The sequence below is a fragment of the Colletotrichum abscissum genome, assembly GCF_030869225.1.
Source record: "Colletotrichum abscissum strain IMI 504890 chromosome Unknown Scaffold_29.1, whole genome shotgun sequence".
NCBI lineage: Eukaryota > Fungi > Ascomycota > Sordariomycetes > Glomerellales > Glomerellaceae > Colletotrichum > Colletotrichum abscissum.
Genome location: NW_026850198.1, coordinates 279,407 through 299,926, shown reverse-complemented (window position 1 = coordinate 299,926; position 20,520 = coordinate 279,407). Strand labels below are relative to the sequence as shown.

The 20,520-nt window shown below is 50.8% G+C and overlaps 7 protein-coding genes across 7 annotated transcripts; 3 read left to right on the top strand and 4 right to left on the bottom strand.

Annotated features, from left to right (window-relative positions):
• Positions 1–496: 496 nt before the first annotated feature.
• CABS01_10983 (uncharacterized protein) lies at positions 497–3,790 on the top strand (the record flags this gene model as incomplete). Its single annotated transcript, XM_060544338.1, has 7 exons — positions 497–645; positions 720–733; positions 792–835; positions 891–1,180; positions 1,235–1,569; positions 1,620–3,580; positions 3,632–3,790. 7 exons carry the CDS (start codon positions 497–499, stop codon positions 3,788–3,790), a joined length of 2,952 nt encoding a protein of 983 aa, XP_060398614.1.
• Positions 3,791–4,559: 769 nt separating this feature from the next.
• Positions 4,560–6,055, bottom strand: CABS01_10982 (uncharacterized protein; the record flags this gene model as incomplete). The annotated part of the gene is made up of 3 exons (XM_060544337.1): positions 4,560–5,055; positions 5,107–5,692; positions 5,740–6,055. 3 exons carry the CDS (start codon positions 6,053–6,055, stop codon positions 4,560–4,562), a joined length of 1,398 nt encoding a protein of 465 aa, XP_060398613.1.
• A 1,531-nt stretch (positions 6,056–7,586) lies between these two features.
• Positions 7,587–10,139, bottom strand: CABS01_10981 (uncharacterized protein; the record flags this gene model as incomplete). The annotated part of the gene is made up of 5 exons (XM_060544336.1): positions 7,587–8,258; positions 8,311–8,373; positions 8,457–8,990; positions 9,042–9,162; positions 9,397–10,139. The coding sequence occupies 5 exons, from the start codon at positions 10,137–10,139 to the stop codon at positions 7,587–7,589; spliced, it is 2,133 nt and encodes a 710-aa protein (XP_060398612.1).
• Positions 10,140–10,590: 451 nt separating this feature from the next.
• CABS01_10980 (uncharacterized protein) lies at positions 10,591–12,397 on the top strand (the record flags this gene model as incomplete). The annotated part of the gene is made up of 2 exons (XM_060544335.1): positions 10,591–10,977; positions 11,033–12,397. 2 exons carry the CDS (start codon positions 10,591–10,593, stop codon positions 12,395–12,397), a joined length of 1,752 nt encoding a protein of 583 aa, XP_060398611.1.
• A 1,781-nt stretch (positions 12,398–14,178) lies between these two features.
• CABS01_10979 (uncharacterized protein) lies at positions 14,179–15,099 on the bottom strand (the record flags this gene model as incomplete). The annotated part of the gene is made up of 2 exons (XM_060544334.1): positions 14,179–14,376; positions 14,431–15,099. 2 exons carry the CDS (start codon positions 15,097–15,099, stop codon positions 14,179–14,181), a joined length of 867 nt encoding a protein of 288 aa, XP_060398610.1.
• A 565-nt stretch (positions 15,100–15,664) lies between these two features.
• CABS01_10978 (uncharacterized protein) lies at positions 15,665–17,375 on the top strand (the record flags this gene model as incomplete). Its single annotated transcript, XM_060544333.1, has 2 exons — positions 15,665–16,057; positions 16,110–17,375. The coding sequence occupies 2 exons, from the start codon at positions 15,665–15,667 to the stop codon at positions 17,373–17,375; spliced, it is 1,659 nt and encodes a 552-aa protein (XP_060398609.1).
• Positions 17,376–18,427: 1,052 nt separating this feature from the next.
• On the bottom strand, positions 18,428–19,867 carry CABS01_10977 (necrosis inducing protein; the record flags this gene model as incomplete). Its single annotated transcript, XM_060544332.1, has 4 exons — positions 18,428–18,736; positions 18,912–18,957; positions 19,094–19,576; positions 19,638–19,867. The coding sequence occupies 4 exons, from the start codon at positions 19,865–19,867 to the stop codon at positions 18,428–18,430; spliced, it is 1,068 nt and encodes a 355-aa protein (XP_060398608.1).
• Between the last annotated feature and the right edge of the window lie 653 nt (positions 19,868–20,520).

The following is a 20,520-nucleotide window of genomic DNA, read 5'->3' as shown; positions in this document are numbered from 1 at the left end:
ACTCAATCTCGAGTCAACCATCAGCTTCTGTCCATTGTCGATAACCCCCTGGTTGCGTCTTCATTACTCGACGGGAACACATTGCTAAGACACGCAGCGGCACTTGCCGGCCGGTTTCGAGTTCGAGTCGCCGAGTCCACAATCCCGCCGTCCACCGATCCGACAGTTGATCTCCCCAAAAACTCCACGCGGCAATCAGCAGGTCAGCTGGGGTAAGCGAGCAGAAATACGAGAAGAAGGGACCCTCGCGCGCGCATGGAGTGATTGCCCAACGCTCGCATCGGAGCAGACAACAACACACGACCCGACGCCAAATACACACCACCCATCGATTTCGCATCCGCGACGCTCTATTACGAAACTCTCGTAGCGAGTCCAACAACATCCGCCAGCTCAACCCCTTTCATCCCGCGCAGAAGAGGGGGGAAGGCATTTTGGAGGGCAGAGGAGACAGCTTCAAACAGATTGCCCGTCGAACCCGGCAAACACCGCAGCCATGTCGTCCTCCGCGAGCGGCTTCCTCGGCCGCTCGACTAGCAACAACTCCAACATGCGAGGGTTGGTGCAATTCATTGCCGATTTGAGAAACGCAAGAGCTAGGGAGCTGGAAGAGAAGAGAATCAACAAGGAGCTGGCCAACATTCGGTGAGCACGCATCTCCCGGCATGTCATACTGCGCTGTCTCGCGACGGAGTACTAACAAGAGTTCCCACGTGTAGACAAAAGTTCAAGGGTACGAATCCGTTTTAGCGGTCAGTCGGCGCGATCTCGTTGTGCTAACTCCTTTGCAGATGGCAACCTGAGCGGTTATCACAAGAAGAAATACGTGTGCAAGGTACGGACTGTCCTGAGCTGCATTGGCTGGTGTTTCGTGCTGACAATCTATGAAGCTCCTCTACATCTACATCCTCGGATGGAATGTCGACTTTGGCCACCTCGAGGCCGTCAACCTCATCTCGGCGAACAAGTACTCGGAGAAGCAGATCGGATACCTCGCCATGACCCTGTTCCTCCACGAGAAGCATGAGCTGCTGCACCTGGTCGTCAACAGTATAAGGAAGGACTTGCTGGACCACAATGAGCTGTTTAACTGTCTGGCTCTCCACGCAATTGCCAACGTCGGTGGCAGAGAAATGGGAGAGGCCCTGAGCGGAGAGGTTCACAGGCTTCTGATTTCGCCGTACGTTTGGTTGACCCCAGAGTATCAGGCCAGTGACTAACAGCAGCGATCCAGAACATCCAAGGCGTTCGTGAAGAAGAAGGCCTCACTTACCCTCCTCCGTCTATACCGCAAGAACCCCGACATTGTCCAGCCGCAATGGGCCGAGCGCATAATATCGCTTTTGGATGACGTAGATGTCGGTGTGGCTCTGTCTGTCACGTCTCTCGTCATGGCCCTTGCCCAGGATAATGCGAATGCATACAAGGGGGCGTATGCGAAGGCCACAGCAAGAATCAAGAGGATAGTCATTGACGGGGAGTACACTCCGGACTACCTTTACTACAAGGTCCCTTGCCCCTGGCTCCAGGTCAAGCTTCTGCGTCTACTGCAGTACTTCCCTCCTTCAGGTGAGTTACACATGAGAATTAGGCTAGCTAGCACATGCTAACCGCCTTAGATGACACTCACGTCCGCGAGATGATCCGAGAGTCATTGCAGAAGATTCTGAACCTCGCGATGGAACAAACGAAGAACGTCCAGCAGAACAACGCACAGAACGCTGTGCTCTTCGAAGCTATCAACCTCATCATTCACTTGGACAACGAGCAAGCCCTGTTGAAGCAGATCTCATCTCGTCTGGGCCGATTCTTGACCTCAAGGGAAACCAACGTTCGTTACTTGGGTTTGGAGGCGATGACACATCTGGCAGCCCGCATCGAGACCCTGGAACCGATCAAGCAGCACCAGGACGTCATTCTTGGCTCACTTAAGGACAGAGATATCAGCGTACGGAGGAAAGGTCTCGACCTTCTCTACAGCATGTGCGACTCGTCCAATGCCCAAGTTATTGTCGGCGAACTTCTCCACTACCTCCAGAACGCCGATTTCGCCATAAGAGAGGAGATGGTGCTGAAGATTGCTATCTTGACTGAACGATATGCCACTGACGTTCAGTGGTACGTGGACATCTCGCTGCGTTTGATTGCCATGGCTGGTGATCACGTCAGCGATGAGGTGTGGCAGCGAGTCATCCAGATTGTGACGAACAACGAGGAGCTGCAGGTTTATGCGGCTCAGCACTCCTTGCAGTACGTCAAGTCGGATCACTGCCACGAGACTCTGGTCAAGATCGGAGCCTACATCTTGGGCGAATTCGGCCATCTCATCGCCGACCAGCCTAAGTGCAGTCCCATTGAGCAGTTCATGGCTCTTCAGAGCAAGGTTGCCGCCTGCTCATCAAGTACAAGAGCCATGATCCTCTCATGTTACGTGAAATTTGTCAACCTCTTCCCCGAAATCAAGCCCCAGCTCCTCAAGGCATTCCAGGTATTCAGCCACACGCTTGACTCTGAGCTTCAGCAAAGAGCATGCGAGTACCTGACGCTCGCCACACTGCCGACAGACGACCTTCTCCGCACTGTATGCGACGAAATGCCACCTTTCTCCGAACGACAATCCGCACTACTTGCCAGAGTGCATCAGAAGCATGCCAACACTAGCGATAAGAGAACTTGGATTGTCGGTGGCAAGGATGCGAACGCAGATGTGGCAGAGATGAAGATGGCCAAGGAGGGTGGCCTCAAGAGGACCTTCAGCACAAATACAAACGGCCATCACGCGGCTAACGGAGGCACGAACGGAACAAATGGCCACGGCAACGGTGTGAACGATTTGGCCGGCCTGGACATGAACAATCTCGGACCTGCCGAACCCAAGACGAAGGCGCCAAACCTGGCCAGTGCCGCCCACTTGTCTCCTAACTGGGATGTGGGGTACAACAAGCTCCTGCTTAAGGGCGAAGGCGTGTTATATGAGGATGGGCAACTCCAAGTCGGCGTACGTTCCGAGTACAGAGGCCAGATGGCGTGCTTGATCTTGTACTTCAAGAACAAGACCCCTACGGCCCTGGGCTCATTCACCACAACACTAGATCTTGACGAAAACGAAAAGGGCAAGCTTACATGGGACGTGAAGAACCTGCCAGAGAGCACAATCTATCAGAATGGGCAGTCTCAGCAGGTCATCATGTTCGAGTCGAAGAAGGTGTTTGACAAGAGCCCGACAATACGTATCAGCTACCTTGCTGGTGCCCTGCAAGCTGTCACCCTCAAGCTTCCCCTCACCGCACACAAGTTCATGGACCCCGCGGATCTCTCCGCCGAAGACTTCTTCAGGCGCTGGAAGCAGATCGGCGGTGCCCCTCGTGAGGCACAAGCGATCTTTGGTCTGGCACCTGGAAAGTCGGATAGAGAGTTAAACGAGTTCTTCGTACGGCAGACGGTCGAGGGCTTCAGGTGGCGTGTTCTTGACGGTGTCGACCCTAACGCGAAGAACTTCGTGGGTGCCAGTGTTTTGCACACCTCAGAGGCTGGCAAGTTTGGTTGCTTGATGCGCCTTGAGCCGAACTACGGAACCAAGGTTTGTTTTACCCCTGATATCATACTAGTAACGATTACTGACTCTGCCTAGATGATTCGTCTCACGATCCGCGCCACAGACGAGAGCGTCCCTGCTGTCCTCCTCAAGGTTATGCAGGACCGTCTTGCTGCTGGCTTCACGCAAGAAAAATTCCAAGCCCCGACACCATCCGAGATATCGGACGCATTTAGCAACATTCTGGTTACATAGCGCAAAAAAAAGGAGGCAGTCCACACCACCGTTGTAATACACATTTTCACACAAACCAAAATCACTTTCTTCGTAATGACACATACCCCACAACACTTTTTGCCTTCTTCGTACCCCTTTCTTGTTTGCCTTGCTGTCATCTCTTGGTTTTCGGTTCTGAAAGTGTTCCCTTTTTTATATCTGCATGGCAAAGCTACTAAGGGTGGCGTCGGGAGGCATCGTGGTAGCAGTCGTTTCCGTGTTGAGGTAGTTGAAGAAGCCCCTTTTGGGTGGTTGGAGGTGTTGTCGTTGGGGGACTTAATGAAAAGTACATGTTTGTCAAGATTGATCTTCATGATGTGCCTATTGTCTGTGCTAAAGCTTCCCAGTTCGATTCTCTCGCACAGCGCCTGCCTGCTTGATCTATGCGACACCCGCCCCGAGATAAAGATGCGGTTGGCCTCAGCCATCGTCGGACCCCTTACGTTTTTTCCTGTCGAAACAAACAACGCCTTTCAGAGACAGCCAACGAAACCGGTTTTCCGGTCACCGCATCCGCATGTCAGCTTCTCGATAGCTGCCGCTCACCTGCATCAATCTCTAACTTAAACCGTCCCCGCCACGAGAGAGCTCTCAAGCTTTAACATCTATCTCTCCTTCCTGCTAGCTCGCCGGTGGCGTGTGAATAGTGTTCCCTGTCGAGAGCGACCACCACTGACTAGCTGTAAGCCTGCATCGTATTGCCCGAATACCCAGGCCCAGAGCCGAATAGGAAAAACTTTGAAACTTTCTAAAGCCCGAGGCTCGTTATCGCAATGCTTGCGTGGTCTTTGTACCATGAAAGATTATCCTCAGTCCATAGTCTAGACCACCAGCTGAGCTTTACTTTGTCCTTAGTCCAATCGTCAGTGTCAGGAATGGCGAAGAGTGCCAGCTCCTGTTGGTGCTTCCCAACATGGTTTTCGTAATCCATCAAGGGCATATTATCGAAGCAAAAAGGACACGAGAGTTCCATTTCATCATCCATGGGAAAAGACCTGATCATGCTATCGGTGTAGCCGTTAGGAAAGTAAGATAGATCATCTGAATGCTGTGTTTTCAAATGCGTGCTACACTCCGATGCTGACGAGAATGTGCAACCGCATCTAAATATGCAGTAAAACAGTATGAAGTGATGTTTGCGCATGTGTTTCATCCACTCGTCGCTTGTAGCGAGATTCCGGTCTGCCGCCTCGCAGTCTTCTTCCAAGCAATTGTACGGCTGCAGGTCTTCGTATACGTGTTGTCTGAGAATGATTAGCAGCGGCAATCGAGGTTCCAGAGGCTACTTTAGTTACCTCCAGGTAATATCGTCTCGAATATCAACGAGTGTGTAGCAAAGTTGGCATACGAATGGCCCACCGCGTGCTTCTTTCGGCATGTCTAGGATCGACGACGACCGCTGGGCCCCTGCAGACGTGGAGTTTTGGAAGGTCACTGAACCGATAGCGTCCTCTGAAGATGAGTCCTGGTAGATGTTGGTCTGTGAGACTTGGTTCAGGTGATCTGGAATGAGGGATGCCGCAGGATCTTGTGGGACCTCCATCATGTTGTGACCCATCTGGCCATCTACGCAATGCAAAAGCCTCTCTTGATGAGCCTTCCTGTACTCGATATGCTGACGCCGCCTCGATATGGCCGTCCCTAGTCGCTGTGCAAGATAAGCTTGGATGCCCTCGAACTTTGTGACTACGTGCTGGGTCGCTAATGCCTCAAATGCAGAGGTATCTGTATGATAGCTAAGGTATCGGTCCCATTGACATGGATCCTTAATCGTGTCGTTAAGTCTCATAAGACAGTCGACGATGTCAGGAACTTGTTCTACGAATACTTTTATGTCTGCGGAAATATCGGGATCATCGTCCACAATCGAGTCTAAATGAAGTATGAGACGATTTCTTCTTGATTCGAGCTGCAATCATTCAACGTACCTGGTGCCGACCGCAGATCCTTGAAAGCCTTTCTGATTCTCTCAAGGATATCAAGGAGGCTTTTTAAGAGCTGACGAACATGGTCTCTGAGTTTTGAATCATTGCGTAGCCGGCATTCGAGGGAAAGGCTGTTGGTATTGTGTATTTCATGTATTTTGGCCCAGACCTTGAGAATAGCTTGCTCATCCGCAAGCGTTGGTTTAGCTTTGGGAAATTTGAAAACCAAGAGACCAGCGCCAGGGCTTAGGTCAATGTTTAGCAGGTGAGAGAATTGAGCTTCCGCTCTCGATACAAGACTCGCGATACTTTCTACCATCCTCTCGACGGGACAGCATGAATATGAAGGCTGTAGTAGGCCGGTAAGGCTGTATCTGAGTGCTGTTAATGCTTTTTTCAAGCCTTCAGAGATTGACGCTGGCGACGCGGATTTAAATGCCAGCGTTCCACATGACGGACAAAGGAGCAAACATCCACGACGCTGTTCAGGTTCAGCGGCAACGAGGTCACGTTTCCTTCCTCAATCACACGTGTGACATTGAACAGAGTTTCATTGTCTTTCGGCAAACGAAGATCCCGCTTCATGCACAAAAAAGTCAGTCGGCGGTGTGGACTTCAGACTTGTGAATTCCACGATGCTGTTTCTCGTCGCTTCTCTCCCAGTCGTTGGACACGTTTCAGCACGTAATGTCAAGCATCAACTGGTTCAAGAGACGTTTTGGCCTTGATACTCAAAGAAAAGTGGGCAAAATCTCACCTTCTAAGCCAAGTTCTCCTGTTCGTTACATGTAATTTCAAGAGAGGCCAGATGGACTGAAGAGTCAACGATTACAAGAGAATTTAAGCTTGCAAACTCTGCTCTCAACGCTTCCAGCCACGAACAAGAGCGTGTCTAGACTATTTAGAAAGACATGACACCTTTGCAGTCCATGATTTCCCAGAGCCCCAATATTGAGACTGCCTGAGAACGGCGAAGTATAGGTATTGAGCTCGAAGTAACTGGGGTATTTGATCGAATTGCTGAAGGTGGAAGATTTGCGATAACATTACACATCCATAGACAATATTTGATCATCGAGAGGCCACTGCAATAGCTCTATTGCTCATCAATATCAGTGTTGCTTTCATCTCTGGGTTTTCGGTTCTGAAAGTGTTGCCCATTTTTTTCCAAAGCTACTCGGGGTGGCGTCGGGAGGCATCGTGGTCCCAGTCGTCTCCGTGCAGTTGAACAAGCTCCTGTTAAGGGGTGGAAGGTGATATCGTTGGGAGACTTAATGAAAAGTACTCTTTGTCGAGATTGGTGTCTGGATTGGTCTTGTCATCTGGCCATGAGGCTTTCTGTTTGGTTTTTTAATGGAGCCGGTCTGCCTACCCTACGCTACCAACACTGGATGAAAGGTCAGTTTGATACGATTGACGCCAAAGGCAGCCTGGGGCGATTACATGGATGACGTCCTCGCCGCCTCCCCCATAGTGCCTGCTAAGAGACAGGCGTTTTTCATACTGACGACTTAATGGCCTTCTTAATCACAATAAGCTAGCAGGAATCATCACCTAGAGCCTGTTCGGCCCTTCTGGCCCCCAGAAGAATCGGTGACGCGCTTAAGTATATGATAGTTGATGATGTAACTCATAGCCATCAATGTAGAATCCGGGTTGACCGACTTGTGCAGCCTCGATAGGTCTGAAGACGGAAGAAGAGTTGTCTAATTATGCTGACTTGGCCTGCATACGAATCACCTAACTATCTACTTCTCTAGGCGCTCTGGGTATTGAGAGACATCAACATGTCGTCCAGAACCTGTCTGAGCCACAGGGCTTCCTGCTTGATTTTATCTCCCAAAGCTCATCTACTTCCGTTGGGCAAGGTCCAAGAAATCAAGAGTTGTTCTGCGATGCCGGTCGTCATGTTCCGCCTCTTCGTACGCTTCTTCTCGGGAAACCCCGCCATTTCCTGCAAAAGGTCGAGGGTATCTAGGGGTGAAGTCTCGCATAGAATTGTCGTCTGCGCCGCTCTTATCATGAAGCCAGGCTGCCGGACTCGACTCGCCGGGCTCGTTGTTGGAGCTTAAGGGTTCTAGAGCGGCGGCCTGGGCGATATCTGGCTGTGTGCCGTTTCCGAGGTGGTCCACTAAGACGGCATCGCCTTGAAGAAGCAATATATCCTCAGTTTGCTGTTGTTCGATCCCTCGACCTCCGGTATTGAGCCGATCTTGAAGATTATCTGTGTCCTCTATATGTATTTGTAATCTTTGCATCAACGCGGACGTGGAATAATCTTTCGCGTTGCTGTACGCTTCTTGTTCTACCTCGGTCTGATACTCAGGCGCTGGATGGCCGGAGTATTGCTTGGGATAAGAAAGGGGTCCATCAGGCGACGAGTTTTCGGCTGCAAACGCGTGAGCTCGTTCCAGATATTCAGGTTTCCTACCAGTGCTCATACCTGCAGGACTTTGTGCTGCTCGTTGCTGCCTCTCCGCTTCCCATCGTGCAGGGTCAACCTTCGAAAAGTCAAACATGACCTACAATATCATTAGTATAGGGGGATCCGATCAATCTGTTCACCTGACATACGTTTGTTAAGTTGATGGAGGATGTGATGTGGTAGCCCTGGGTGTCCTGCCCAGTTTGAGGGTTCTTTAAGATTTCCTCATTAGTTCTGCAACGCGAATATGAAGCTTTCGGGGGGGGGGGGGGGGTTTATCGAAGGGGTTTCTTACTTCATAATGTCCAGGGCTCACTGAGGCGTCGTCTCCGAGATGGTGGCGGACATCAGTAGTGATGACCTCCCGATCTATGCCGTCTTGTGGCACGAAGTATTCGTTCATTCTGACAGGCGATGAAGCTCGACTACTCGAGGTTGATGGGGTTGGCTGGTGCCCACGTTGTTCTTCTGGCGGCGTTTCGACCTGTTGCTCCCAATTTTCCGCGGCCGAGAGTTCAGGCTCTAGCTCGTCCTCAGTCTCTGAGCAATCAGTGTTTGAGTCCAAACCTGAGTTTTCCTCCGTAGCCTTGCCAATCTTTGAGGTATCTTCATCCGCATAATTGTTGATGGGAAGGGCAAACAAGGCTAGCTGCCGTTGATGCTTACCAACATGACGTTGGTAGTTCTGCAGCGATGGCATGGTCTCGAAACAAAGTGGGCAAGGAACTTTCGCGCCCTCATCCAAGGGTTGAGAACTCAGCATAACTAGGTTGTCGATCTGGTCGCCGCGTACCATCTTCCGATGTTGCGTCTCCAAGTGTTCTGCAGACTGAGACGCAGAATTGAAGGTACGGTCACAATCGAAAGGGCATCGCCATACCCTTAAGTGACGCTGCAGCATGTGTTCCATCCACTGATGTCTCTTGCCGAACTCTCTACCTGGCGTAATGCAGTCTTCGGCCAGGCAGTTGTACGGACGTAGGTCGTCGTATACATGTTGCCTAGGGATAGAGGTTAGCTAAGGTAAAGTTAACGTATGTGATGGGATGGTGAACTACCTCCAAGCATGAGTGTCTCTTATCTCCACGAGCATGAAGCAAAATTGGCATTCAAATGGTCCGTCATATGCTTCCTTTGGAAGATCTGGGATTGACCTTGCTTGTGGGTCACCTATGGATGAAGCTTCGTACGAGGTCACGGAAGCCATCTCTTCTCTTGAAAAAGATTCATCATACTTATTAATCTGCGAAAGTTGCTTCAAGTAATCGGGGATAGAAGATGCCACTGTACTCTGTAGGATCTCCGTCCTGTTAGTATCTGCCTGGTCATCCATGAGATGCGAAAGCTTCTTGTGGTGAGCCTCCCTATACTTGAAGTACTGACGCCGACTCGAGATTGCCTTTCCTAGGAGCTGCGCAAGCTGATCATCAATTCCCTCGAATTTTGCGCTCACGTGTTGGATATCGTGATACTCATACGCCGTGGTGTCTGTAAGCTTCGCTCCACTGAAGCGATCCGATCGCACTGGATTCTGAATCATGATAACGAGTCGCATGAGACAATTGATGATATCCGGAAAGTCTTCCATGATTGCGTCAACCTCTGTGACTATGTCCTCATGGCTCTGGCTGCTACCATCGAGCGTGCTTGGTGGCGATTCCAGGTCCTTGAAAGCCTTGATAGCATCATCAATGTTTTCGATAAGTTCCGTCAGGAGCTTCCGAACATGAAGTCTTAAATTCGACGCATCGCGGAGTCGATACTCAAGGGAGGAGCGGTCGGTTTTGTGCGCGCCAACGTTTCCAGCCCAAATTTTGAATCTAACCTGCTCATCCTCAAGCTTTCGGAGAGTTTGCAGAGGTGATGGATGAGATGATGAGCCCTGGGCGACTTGCAGCAGATGGGAGAATTGAGCTTTCGCCTTCAACACCAAGTTCGCGATACTGTCCACCATATTGTGCTTGATGACGGGCGCCATTTCTCGTAGATGAAGGATGTGATTTTGGAAGATGAAGGTTGAATCAGTTTAGAGACGCTACATCTGACTGATATTTATGGGAATTCAATTTATAACATACTACTGTAGCAGGCGTTGGGTGACTGTTCATTCTTCTTTGTTCGGGAGGACAACGAGCGGATGTGCGCCGTGACTCTGAGCGCATGTTCCACGGCAGCGCTTAGGGTCACGTTTCCAATCGAATGAGGTATTTGGCAACAGAGATAGGAAGCCCCTAACATTTGAGAAAATTACGACCCCGCCTTATGGCATGAATAAATAAAACCATGCTGTGTTGATCAGGCTGGCCAATCCCATGGAGGTGCACTTCCGGGCCAACTGCGGCACTGTGACCCGTCACTTCTCTTCCACTTCCTGCTCAGCAAACTCCAAAACTTCCACACAAATCCTCACCATTAGTGCCGAATCGAACATGTCTGGCTTCGAGATAGCCGGTCTCGTCCTAGGCAGCATTCCCCTCATTACCAAGGCTTTCGACGACTACAAGAGAGTCATTGCGACAACGAGGACCTGGCGCAATTATGACCGTGAGGTGAGGGGCCTAATTAGGAACTTGATGACAGAGCATATCAGACTTCAGAACATCTGCGAGAAGCTCCTCTCCTGTCTGGTAGCACCAAACGATTTCGAGCTTATGATCGAAGACCCATTCGGTCCGCTATGGAAACAAGAAGGAGTGCAGAGAAAGATCAAGACGCGACTTTACAGATCGTTTGACACGTTTCAACATGTCATGGAAGATATGGAAGCAGCCATTAATGATATCAAGCAATGTCTCGGGCTTGACGCTCAGGGAAAAGTTGGGAAATGCTCTCGCTCACAGCCAAATACCACATTCGCTAACTTCAAGAAAGGCGAAGTGGACTGAGGAGTCTACAATAATAAAGGAGTTCAAGCGCGCAAGCTTTGCTCTAAACAAGTCGACATACAAGTATGCGATTGATACTATCCGGAAAGACATCACGGCCCTGGAGTCCATAATCGATACGAACATACACATGGAACCAGCCCGAAAACAACGATACAAAGGAAGGCTGGCTGGCCTGGTACGTCAAGTATCTGCAAACATGTACTTTGCACTGAGGAATAGCATATCCTGCGACTGCGATTGCAGGCATCAAGTCCACCTGGACCTCACGCCCGATTCCGAGGATGCCACCCACGATCTGGACGATGCTGCGATAATCGAGAAGATTGGGCTCCAACTCGCCATGACATATCAAACCGACACCGGCCGAGCGATTTCCGAGAAACCTGGTCAACAAAACCTCTGGGAAGAAGTCACCGTCAGAGCCTCCGCACCACAAGCCACCTACACATTGGAGACAACACCAACGCCCCAATCGCCTGCTCGACCGAAGCGAAAAGTCGTAAGCTTTGCTTCATCGCGACAATCAACGATTACTACGACTCGCATCGAACAGCCGACCATCGCAAGAGCGATGATGAGCACAATGCCTGCTCTTAATCTCAGTTCTAGGTCGATCAATCTCACCAGACAAGTCAACTTGTGTGCAGAGCTACGCAGAGGTCATGAAAAAGCCGCTACGGATATTTATGGCACGATATCTCATCAGAGCGCCGGGAAGTCTTGGAAGTTCGCCGTATACCCTAAGGCACAACCAAATAATCAACATGTGAGGTCCGCGATGTCGCTGAAACAGATTCTGGAAGACCCCCTCAGCATAGGAATACCCTACGTGGCTAAACTTCATCTGGCTAAGATGATCTCTTCAAGTTTCCTCCAACTTCACCAAACTCCTTGGCTACCAAATGTTCTGACAAACCAAGACGTCTTCTTCATCAAAAACGACTCGCAGTCTTTGCTTGATTATAGGCAGGCCTTCATCATGAAAGAATTTCCCGAAAAGGCTAGGGAGGATGTTTCCTTGAATTCTGATGCCCGCAATCCCGCACTGCTTTCGCTTGGAATCCTTCTCTTAGAGCTCAAGCTAGGCACTACTATCGAAAGACTGCGACACCGGTACGAGATGTCGGGAGACGGGACCCGCAACTTTGACTATGATGCGCTCGTCGCGCAGAGATTATTGCAAGAGATGCCTGCAGATAGCGAATACTTTGTGTCCGCGGTCCAGCGATGTATAGGCGCGGGTTTCGGACGGTCCAAGCTGGATTTGAACGATGAGGCTTTCCGACAAGACGTATATGAGAAGATAGTCGCGCCGTTGGAAGCTGACCTGGCGGCTTCCACCCTATGATTTACGGGCTTTACCCCGGTTGGATGTGACACAATGTTGAGATGGATTTTGCACCTTGCCCGTAAGGAGTCTCTTTAACGCATACATGACTAGTGAGATGATGACGATGGAAGCATCACAGGCTAGTTATTCAATTCGGGTCTTGAGGTCCTCGTCCAGTCGCTGTTTACGGAAGGAGCGCGACATCTCGTAAACTTTGCACTGAAGTCAGTCACTCTGAGGGTAGACTTTGAATCTAGCCTGCTCATCCCTAAGTTTGAATCCAGTGTAAGAAAGACCATACAAGAAGACGTTAAGGGGTCCAACTTTGTAAGTCTGCGACAGGTCAGAGAAAAGAGCTTCTGCTTTCGATACGAGACCCGCTAAACTGCCTGCTTTCGGTTCTGAGGAACGACGCGGGAATTCATGGTAAGGCTGTTTCTGGCTTGTTCTTTTTCCTTTTCAATTCATCAGCGAGCTGTTGGATAGGCGGATTTATATGCTGTTGTCCCGGATGACGAACAAAGGAGCACAGCGAGACTGTTCAGTTTCAGCTGCAACGAAATTCTTCCCGAATGACATCTAACATTGAACATGTTTTCATTGTCTTCATCCAGGTGATTTCATCGCGTTCTTCTTGGACTGGGCTGGATCATACTGATTCGACGAGAAGGCACCTCATCGTTGTTCGCGTGCCTCTCCTCCACACCGCCCTCTTGGCCCTCGCTTTCGATCAGTATGGAACGTTTGCCAGAAGATCCATCTCTTTGCAAAGTCCCTACCACACCAATTTCGATCTTGTCGTCTCCTGAAAATGAAAATAGGAAGCAACCGCCGTGATGGCATAGAGACGACTCCATTGCACCTCAGTACCAAGACACCTCGTCAAGATCTTCCATCCTCACTCATCCGTGAAGCAGCGCTATTCCAACGTTCTTCAAAGCTGCTGTCTCTCTTCAGCCACCAGCCTTGCTGGTTATCACCTTTCTCCTCCGGCATTTCGAATTCGACGTCCCAGGGCAATAAGCGACGAGAAGACACTTGACCACCTTTCTCTCCCTTTTCCCTGCTGACCTCCTGGCCCTCGCTCGCGTTAAGGATTGAAACTGGGCCTGAAGAGCTGGATTCTAAGCCACGGCCTTGCCATAACATTTTCCATCGCCTCCCCATGCGCTCCTCATAATCTTTCTGGGGTTCATCACTCCGCCGCTCCCCACACCTTTCTCTCTCCGCTTCACGCTCTTCGCGTTCTCTCAAATCTCGAGCGGTAATTTCGCGCATCCATTTTCTCATCATTTTCTTGTACTTTGCCTTTTTTCTTCGTTTCATGTCAACTTGTGTTCTCAATAGAGGCTCACTTAGCAAAGCAAACACAGCCGCTTCCCTTTGGTGTTCGCCCACGTGAGATTGATACTGAGCAATAGAACCCATGGTTTGAGAGCAGAAGGGACAAGACGTATTTGTTTCCTCCTTCATCGGACTAGAACTGAGGCTGATCAAGGTATCTAGTTGACTCGGGGGTATCATGCCAGGATGCCGTTGACTTATGTGGGCAGCTGACGCGATCGCATTTGGGTAGGTCTCATTGCAGCCTAGTGGGCATTGATATGTTCTCAAGTGGTTGGCGAGCATGTGCTGCATCCAACGAGTCTCTTCCGAGTACTGCTGGATAGGAATTATGCAATCCCTGGAAACGCAAACATATGGTTGTAGATCACTCAGTACGTGATCCCTTTAATTTTTTGAGTTAGTCTAAATACGAAGTGCATGAATGAAAGCATTGAATTGCTATGCTATCTTACTTACATCCACTTATCTTGGTCACTGTGGCTGAGTATCAGCGTCATATTGCAATATGGGCACTGGAATTCATCTGATGTCGACTTGAGAAGCACACTCTCCACCTGGGCCACGATGCCCAGTAAGATATCGCGAGCCCCTTCGTACAAAGTGGATTCCTCGTCTGGACTTGTTATCCGCTTGAAATCGTTGATCAATGACTTTGAGATTGTCAGAGGGGTTGATTCGGCGGCTTTCTGATGTTTGCTACTTACGCCGGAGAGTTGCTCGTTGAGAGGTAGACTCGAATTTGTTGATGTTCGATCATAGGCTCTTTGTCTCAGTGTTTCTCGTCTTTGGAACACTGACTTGCCCAGGCGGTCGGCTAAAAACTCTTCGATTTTATCCCATGTCTCTTGAAAGAAATTGACATAAAGGCTATAGTCTTCTGGTTCTCGTCTCAGTTTTGCAGACATGATACGGTTGTGAGGAGCGGGGTCTCCGGTCGCGACACGGAGTCTTAACAAGCAATCGATCAGTCCACGGATTCCCGTCGCTATCTGTTGGAGTTCCGTTTGTGGTTCCGTCATAGAATCGCCCGAGGTGTTTTCTTGGTAGCTCAGCTTATCCCATGGGACTATCTGTCCAGTAAGGATCTTTTCTGCATCGCCTATTGACTCTTTCAGGCCGTTCAGTAATTTGAGGAGTTGGCGTTGAATATGCGGTGCGGTGCGCAGATGGTGGTCTAGATATCCTCCGTCCAACTCAGTGACATCGCGAGTGGTGAAGTCGGCTTGCCACGTCTTCAACCGGAATAGATCGCTTTTGAGACTCGGAAGTTGGGATGCGACAGAAGGTCCTCCGTTGTACGGTCGCCACATTCTGATTAGCTCTTCGAAAGAGATAATAACTTCGAAGGCGACATCTCCAAGGAATAGCGCCATGTTGAGACGTCAGCCTGGTGTGAGAAGAAGCGATGTTGCCATGTCTTTGGAGTCCTATGATGCTGGTTCAGTTTTGCCAGTATGGAATACGTCCCGGCCGAGGACGGCGATAAAGAGGCTGGCTAAGCTTCGTCGAATTAGTTTCTGAATGGGAACCGAACGGCATTGATATGTATCTGTTTCAAAAGCCAATGAACAACCTTGTACCTCAAAGATGTATTTACCGACGTGTAGAATGACGCTAGATGAGACGACGAAAGTAAGGCACGTATGAAGGACATGGGCGCTGTTGTTGTGGTCCACGTAGATGGTGGGAAACGCGGCGAGACGACTCGAGTCTATCTTGAAGGTCTCCTGCGATTGATTATCGGGAGTTTCCCCGCACCGACGAGAAAGCGCCGCGTCGGGCTGGCCTATGATAGTCGGGCGCTTATCTCCCCTCAATGTGCAAATAATGGAGAGGAGTCGCCTGATGTGCTGACATCTTCCGGATATGAATTTTAACGACTGAACATGAGCAGTTAGGCTATGGTGATATTTGAAGGTTTCTGGCCAGCATTGAACGATGTCCGGTATCGAGGTGGTGGGCGTGGTCCTTGGTACCATACCGCTGCTCATATCCGCCCTGGAACATTACCGACACGGCGCCTCAGCGATACGGATTTGGCGGAGGTATGACAGAGAACTCAAAAGCCTAATAACCGACCTAGAGAACGAAAGGATCAGGCTTCAAGATGTGAGTGAGAAGCTTCTCACTGGCATCGTTCCGGACTCTAAGGTCGATGACATGGTCAACGACCCATTTGGCCCCGCGTGGCATGAGGATGCCGTTCGTAAGATGATCGAAGCGAGGCTTTGGAACTTGAGGCCCTATCAGATCTTGCTAGAGAAGGTTGGAGAAATCAAGTTGGCTATCGAAGATATAGCAAAGTTAATCGATCTGCCGCTAAATGAAGAGGTAAGGACAAGTCTTGCACCCCAAGAGTATTTACGTGCTCATCCTGATTCAGCATCCATCATCGAACGGCGCACCTCTGGCTACAGCACTAAAACGCATCATGTTCGCTGTCGGAAAGTCCACGTACACGGGATCAATGACGATCATAAAGAACAATATCACCGACATTGAGTCGCTGATCGATCGAAGTATCGAAATGGCCCCTAAGAGAGAATCACGAGCGCGAGGCAGGACAATGCAGTTAGTTCACGAACTAGCAGGAAGCCTTCACCAAGCGCTATTATCCAGTTTTCCAGGCAATTGCTCCCATGAGGTATACATGCAAGTTATGCCGCAAACGCCAGGGAGAGTAGCTCGCCGGAGTGACGAGGAGATTCTGCAGAATATTGATGTTTATATGTCCATGAACTTCGGCATCGCTGACCAGGCTGGCGGCTTTCATCAAGGACCTATGTGGGAAGAGATCGTGATTCGCTACCATCAACTCAAAAAGCCCAGACGCTCAGCCGACACCAACAAACCAGTGGGTAATGACGTCCTTCAGGGCGCCCCGGACTCTGATTCGAAGATCACTATCGCTGCTCCAAACCCGATAGTCAACCTTTGCGAAGAAATACGCAAGCGACATATCCAAGGCGGAACCGGCTCTTATGGAGAAATCACAGACAAGACTTCGGAAAAACCCAGAGAATATCGTGTCTACCCTGGCAAATGCCTGCCCGGTCGTGATGCCTGGAGTGCTGTAGCTCTGCGGGAGGTTCTCGAGGACCCGAGCAAGTATTCCGGTTTACACGGGCAATACGTGGCAAAGAGGAAATTGGCTGCCTCTGTTTCTGTCGGCTTCCTACAACTACATCAGACGCACTGGCTACCGGATATGATTACAAGTCAAGATGTCTTATTCTTGAAGAAGGACTCTCTACTTCGCTATAGCGACACCTTTGTCATGGCCACCCTACCAAGTCTAGACGGAAGATTAGGGAAACAAGCGGCCCCCTTATTAGGTTGTCGGAACCCAGCTTTAGTTTCGCTCGGTATCCTCCTCGCAGAACTTGGGTGCGGGAAGACCATGGAGTCGATGCGAAATACCGACGAAAAGGCAATGCTCGGCGTGTCACGGCTGCTGTGCGATAGACTGACAGCGTATCGAGTTTTGCGGCACGAGCTTGGAGGTACAACTTACGCCAACGCGGTCAGATGTTGTATCGAGGAAGAATTCAACCGAGAACATCTGGACTTGACTGATCAGGATTTCCGGCAAGTGGTGTATGAACGAGTCGTGAGGCCGATGGAAGATGAGCAGTATGGATATGTATAATGAATTATCGTGTATCGAGCTCGTTAATGGGACCAACTGCCCTGAGGAATGTTATATACCTACATTGATATTTGCCTGGAGTAATATTCGTTCACGAGGTTCAGAAAACAAACCTGACAAGAGGGCATTCCCCAGTGATGATGCCTGCAATTACATGGCTAGCGAACAAGAAGAAACGAAAAGAACCCAGGAAACAGACTCAACCCTGAGCCATGATTTTCTAAGGCACTCATGTTGTAATGCTTCCTAGTCCCTTAGTGATGAGGTAGCTTAAGTAGGTTGGAGCTTCGTGGCTATGGACAAGAGGGGGTAGGTATCCCAGACATTGAGGTTTTTTGGTCCGTGCCAAACAAAGTAAAAGCTAAAATCGCGCGCACCTGTCAATGTTCAGCTTCACAGTCTCTCACTTCTCACACACTCAGAATAGCCACAATGACCTATCTTCAACTCCAATAACCCAGAACACCAAAACAGACATCATAAATACTCAAAAGGCAAAAGAATTGACCCCCACCTGATTTGAACAGATAACCTTTCGATGGCATCTCGACGAATGTCGAGCTGGAGTCGAACGCGCTACCGTTGCGCCAGAGGGCCAGATGCTGATTGATGAAGGATTTGCCGAAAATGCCGCAGATGAAGGGCCACAGCAAAATCGCCTGCGGCTTCGGAATCAGGGGACTGCCCGTCTGCGGGGTTCTGCTCCACCTGAGCCACTGAACGCCCCAGTTCGGCCACAACCTTAACCACCACGTGGGCGCAACAACTCGACGTCGACGACGACGAACGGGAATTCTTCAACGAACGGAGACTCTTGGAGTGGGCTGACTACTTGGAGATTGAATCGATAAGCATGCTGCCGACATATCCGTCTACTCCACAAGTTCGTCGGTAATACGGCGAGTTGTCAAAGCTCTTGCGAACCAGCCACCATCTGTTTGTGTATGGCATTTCCATTCAAGCGGCATTCTCAAGCCAGATTTCAGCCCGAACAACTTGTGACAGCGGGTGATCGGCATTCCATCTCGATTTCGATTTAGTATTACAAGCGCTTATCCCGCTGCCCGTTGATTATGATGTGCGGTTTGGCCTTCAGCGATTTGAGTTGCTTGCATCGGAGCTCGATTACCCTCTTCGGCAGGCGGCAAGAAAACTGCCCTGGCACGACCTCCAAGCGACTCCAAAAATTCCAAGCCTCGGTCGCATGCACGGTCAGCAGCGTCCATCCTGGGCCTTGGGGTCGATGGCTTGTCAATTATGCTTTTGCTGGTTGGCGGGATTGCCCGTTCAATGTCCGAACCGACAACCTTCAACTTGGCAATGGCAGAATCATGAAACGAGCTGGATTTAGATTTCTTTAGCTGCCTCTTTCAGCGAGCAGCTTGAGCGACGACGATCTCCAGTATCTGTTGTGGACGTCGCCGCCAGCCGAGACTTGCGTATCTTTGAGGAACTGCTATGTTATCGCAGACGTTCCCCATCAGTGTTACGCATGATTTCGAGGGCAGAACAGTGGGTAAAAGGTTCATGTATTACGGAGCCATCGTCAGAGAGCTTCAAGGGCCCTCGCTCCTCAGTAAGACTAAAGTATATGCATGAAGTCATCCACGAGGCCGGCCAAATAGCCTGCCTCACAATTAAGTAGTAATCATCCCAGCCACCATCTCCCAGAGCTTTTCACCAATACGCAACATCCTCGCACTGAGAAACCCTCTTACAAGACAGCCTTGCCGAGGTTGGTGTTGAAGTTGGCATCCTTCATGGGCACGTTGGCGCTGCCAAAGTCGGTGTTGGTGAGCGCGGTGCGCGCGGCATCAGTGAGAGACTCCCACGCGATGAGGGGCTGCTGGCCGCCGACGTCGCTAGTGAAGATCATCTGGTGGTTGACGGGCCAGACGCTCTGGTAGCCGATGCGGGGGCTGGTGCCGGTGTAGTCGATGCCCGAGGTCTTGGTGTCGTACTCGCCGTGCGCGGAGACGGCGACGCCGAGGACGGTGGCTGAGGTGGAGGCGGCGGACAGCCAGACGACGGCGTTCTCCCAGTCGTGGCGGTGGCCCAGGCCGGAGGAGGGTGAGTCCTTGGGCATGTAGTAGGAGTACATGATGGCGTAGGCGCCGTTGTAGGAGGCGCCGCGGGCGTAGACCTGGCCGGTGCTGGAGGAGCATCCCCCGTTTGAGGAGCCGGAGGTGGCGAGGCCGCCGCTGTGGATAACGGGTTAGAGATGGACTGAGTGAGGTGCTTGTTTAAGTGAGGTGAACATACCCAGTGTCACCAGCAGCGTTCACGGCAGGGAAGGGCACGCAGCCGTTGACGACCTTCAAGTAAGGCTTGTACTTGAGATACAAGCTACCGACGGTGCCTGAGGGAACGGTCTCGGGGAAGCCAACGACGGCATCGTGAGCAATGACGGCACGGCGTTCGAGAGGAGCGGCGGTGACAGTGCCGGCAGCGGCAGCGAGCCATGCACCGAGACGGAGGAGAGAAGGCGCCATCGTGAACCGAAGGTATGCTTGGATATGAAGAGGTAGATAAGTAGTCTCTCAGATGAACCGGGAGATCGTCTCTAAATATGTGTATCCGATGTCTGAAACTGTCACGACTGCAGATGACGGCTGTGACGTGGGGAATCTGACTCGGCGGAGGGAAAGAAGACTAGCAAACTTGGATGTTGTGATAGACCAGGCCTTGTTCCTGCGTCCGATCAGCGTCGTCTTGCATCTTATAGCTCCGCCCCCGACTCTCGTCGTCTTCTCGGCCCTCTCACGACAAGCCATTCATCCACGCGGGCCAGAGAGAGGGTGTCAGCAAGGGGCCACAGCAACCAGGGCGACACGAACCAATATCCCACAAAGCTCATCATCTCCGAGGCTACGGCGCCCCCCTCTGAATGTTAGATGGTTAATCATTCGAGCATCTGAGCTTGTCTACGACCTCTTGACCCCGCCCGTGGCATGGCATTACGACGCAATTGGGCCATGTGAGGTCTGTAAGGACAAGGGACAAATGCCGCGTGCCGGTGCTAGCAGCCCGAAGCCCCCCTCACCAGCTTCATGTTCTACCGTTCTCTATAGCAGGACCCTTGAAAGGGAAAAACGGTCGATATCGTGGAGTTAAGGGAACCACTGCGGCCAGCTGCCCGTTGGGG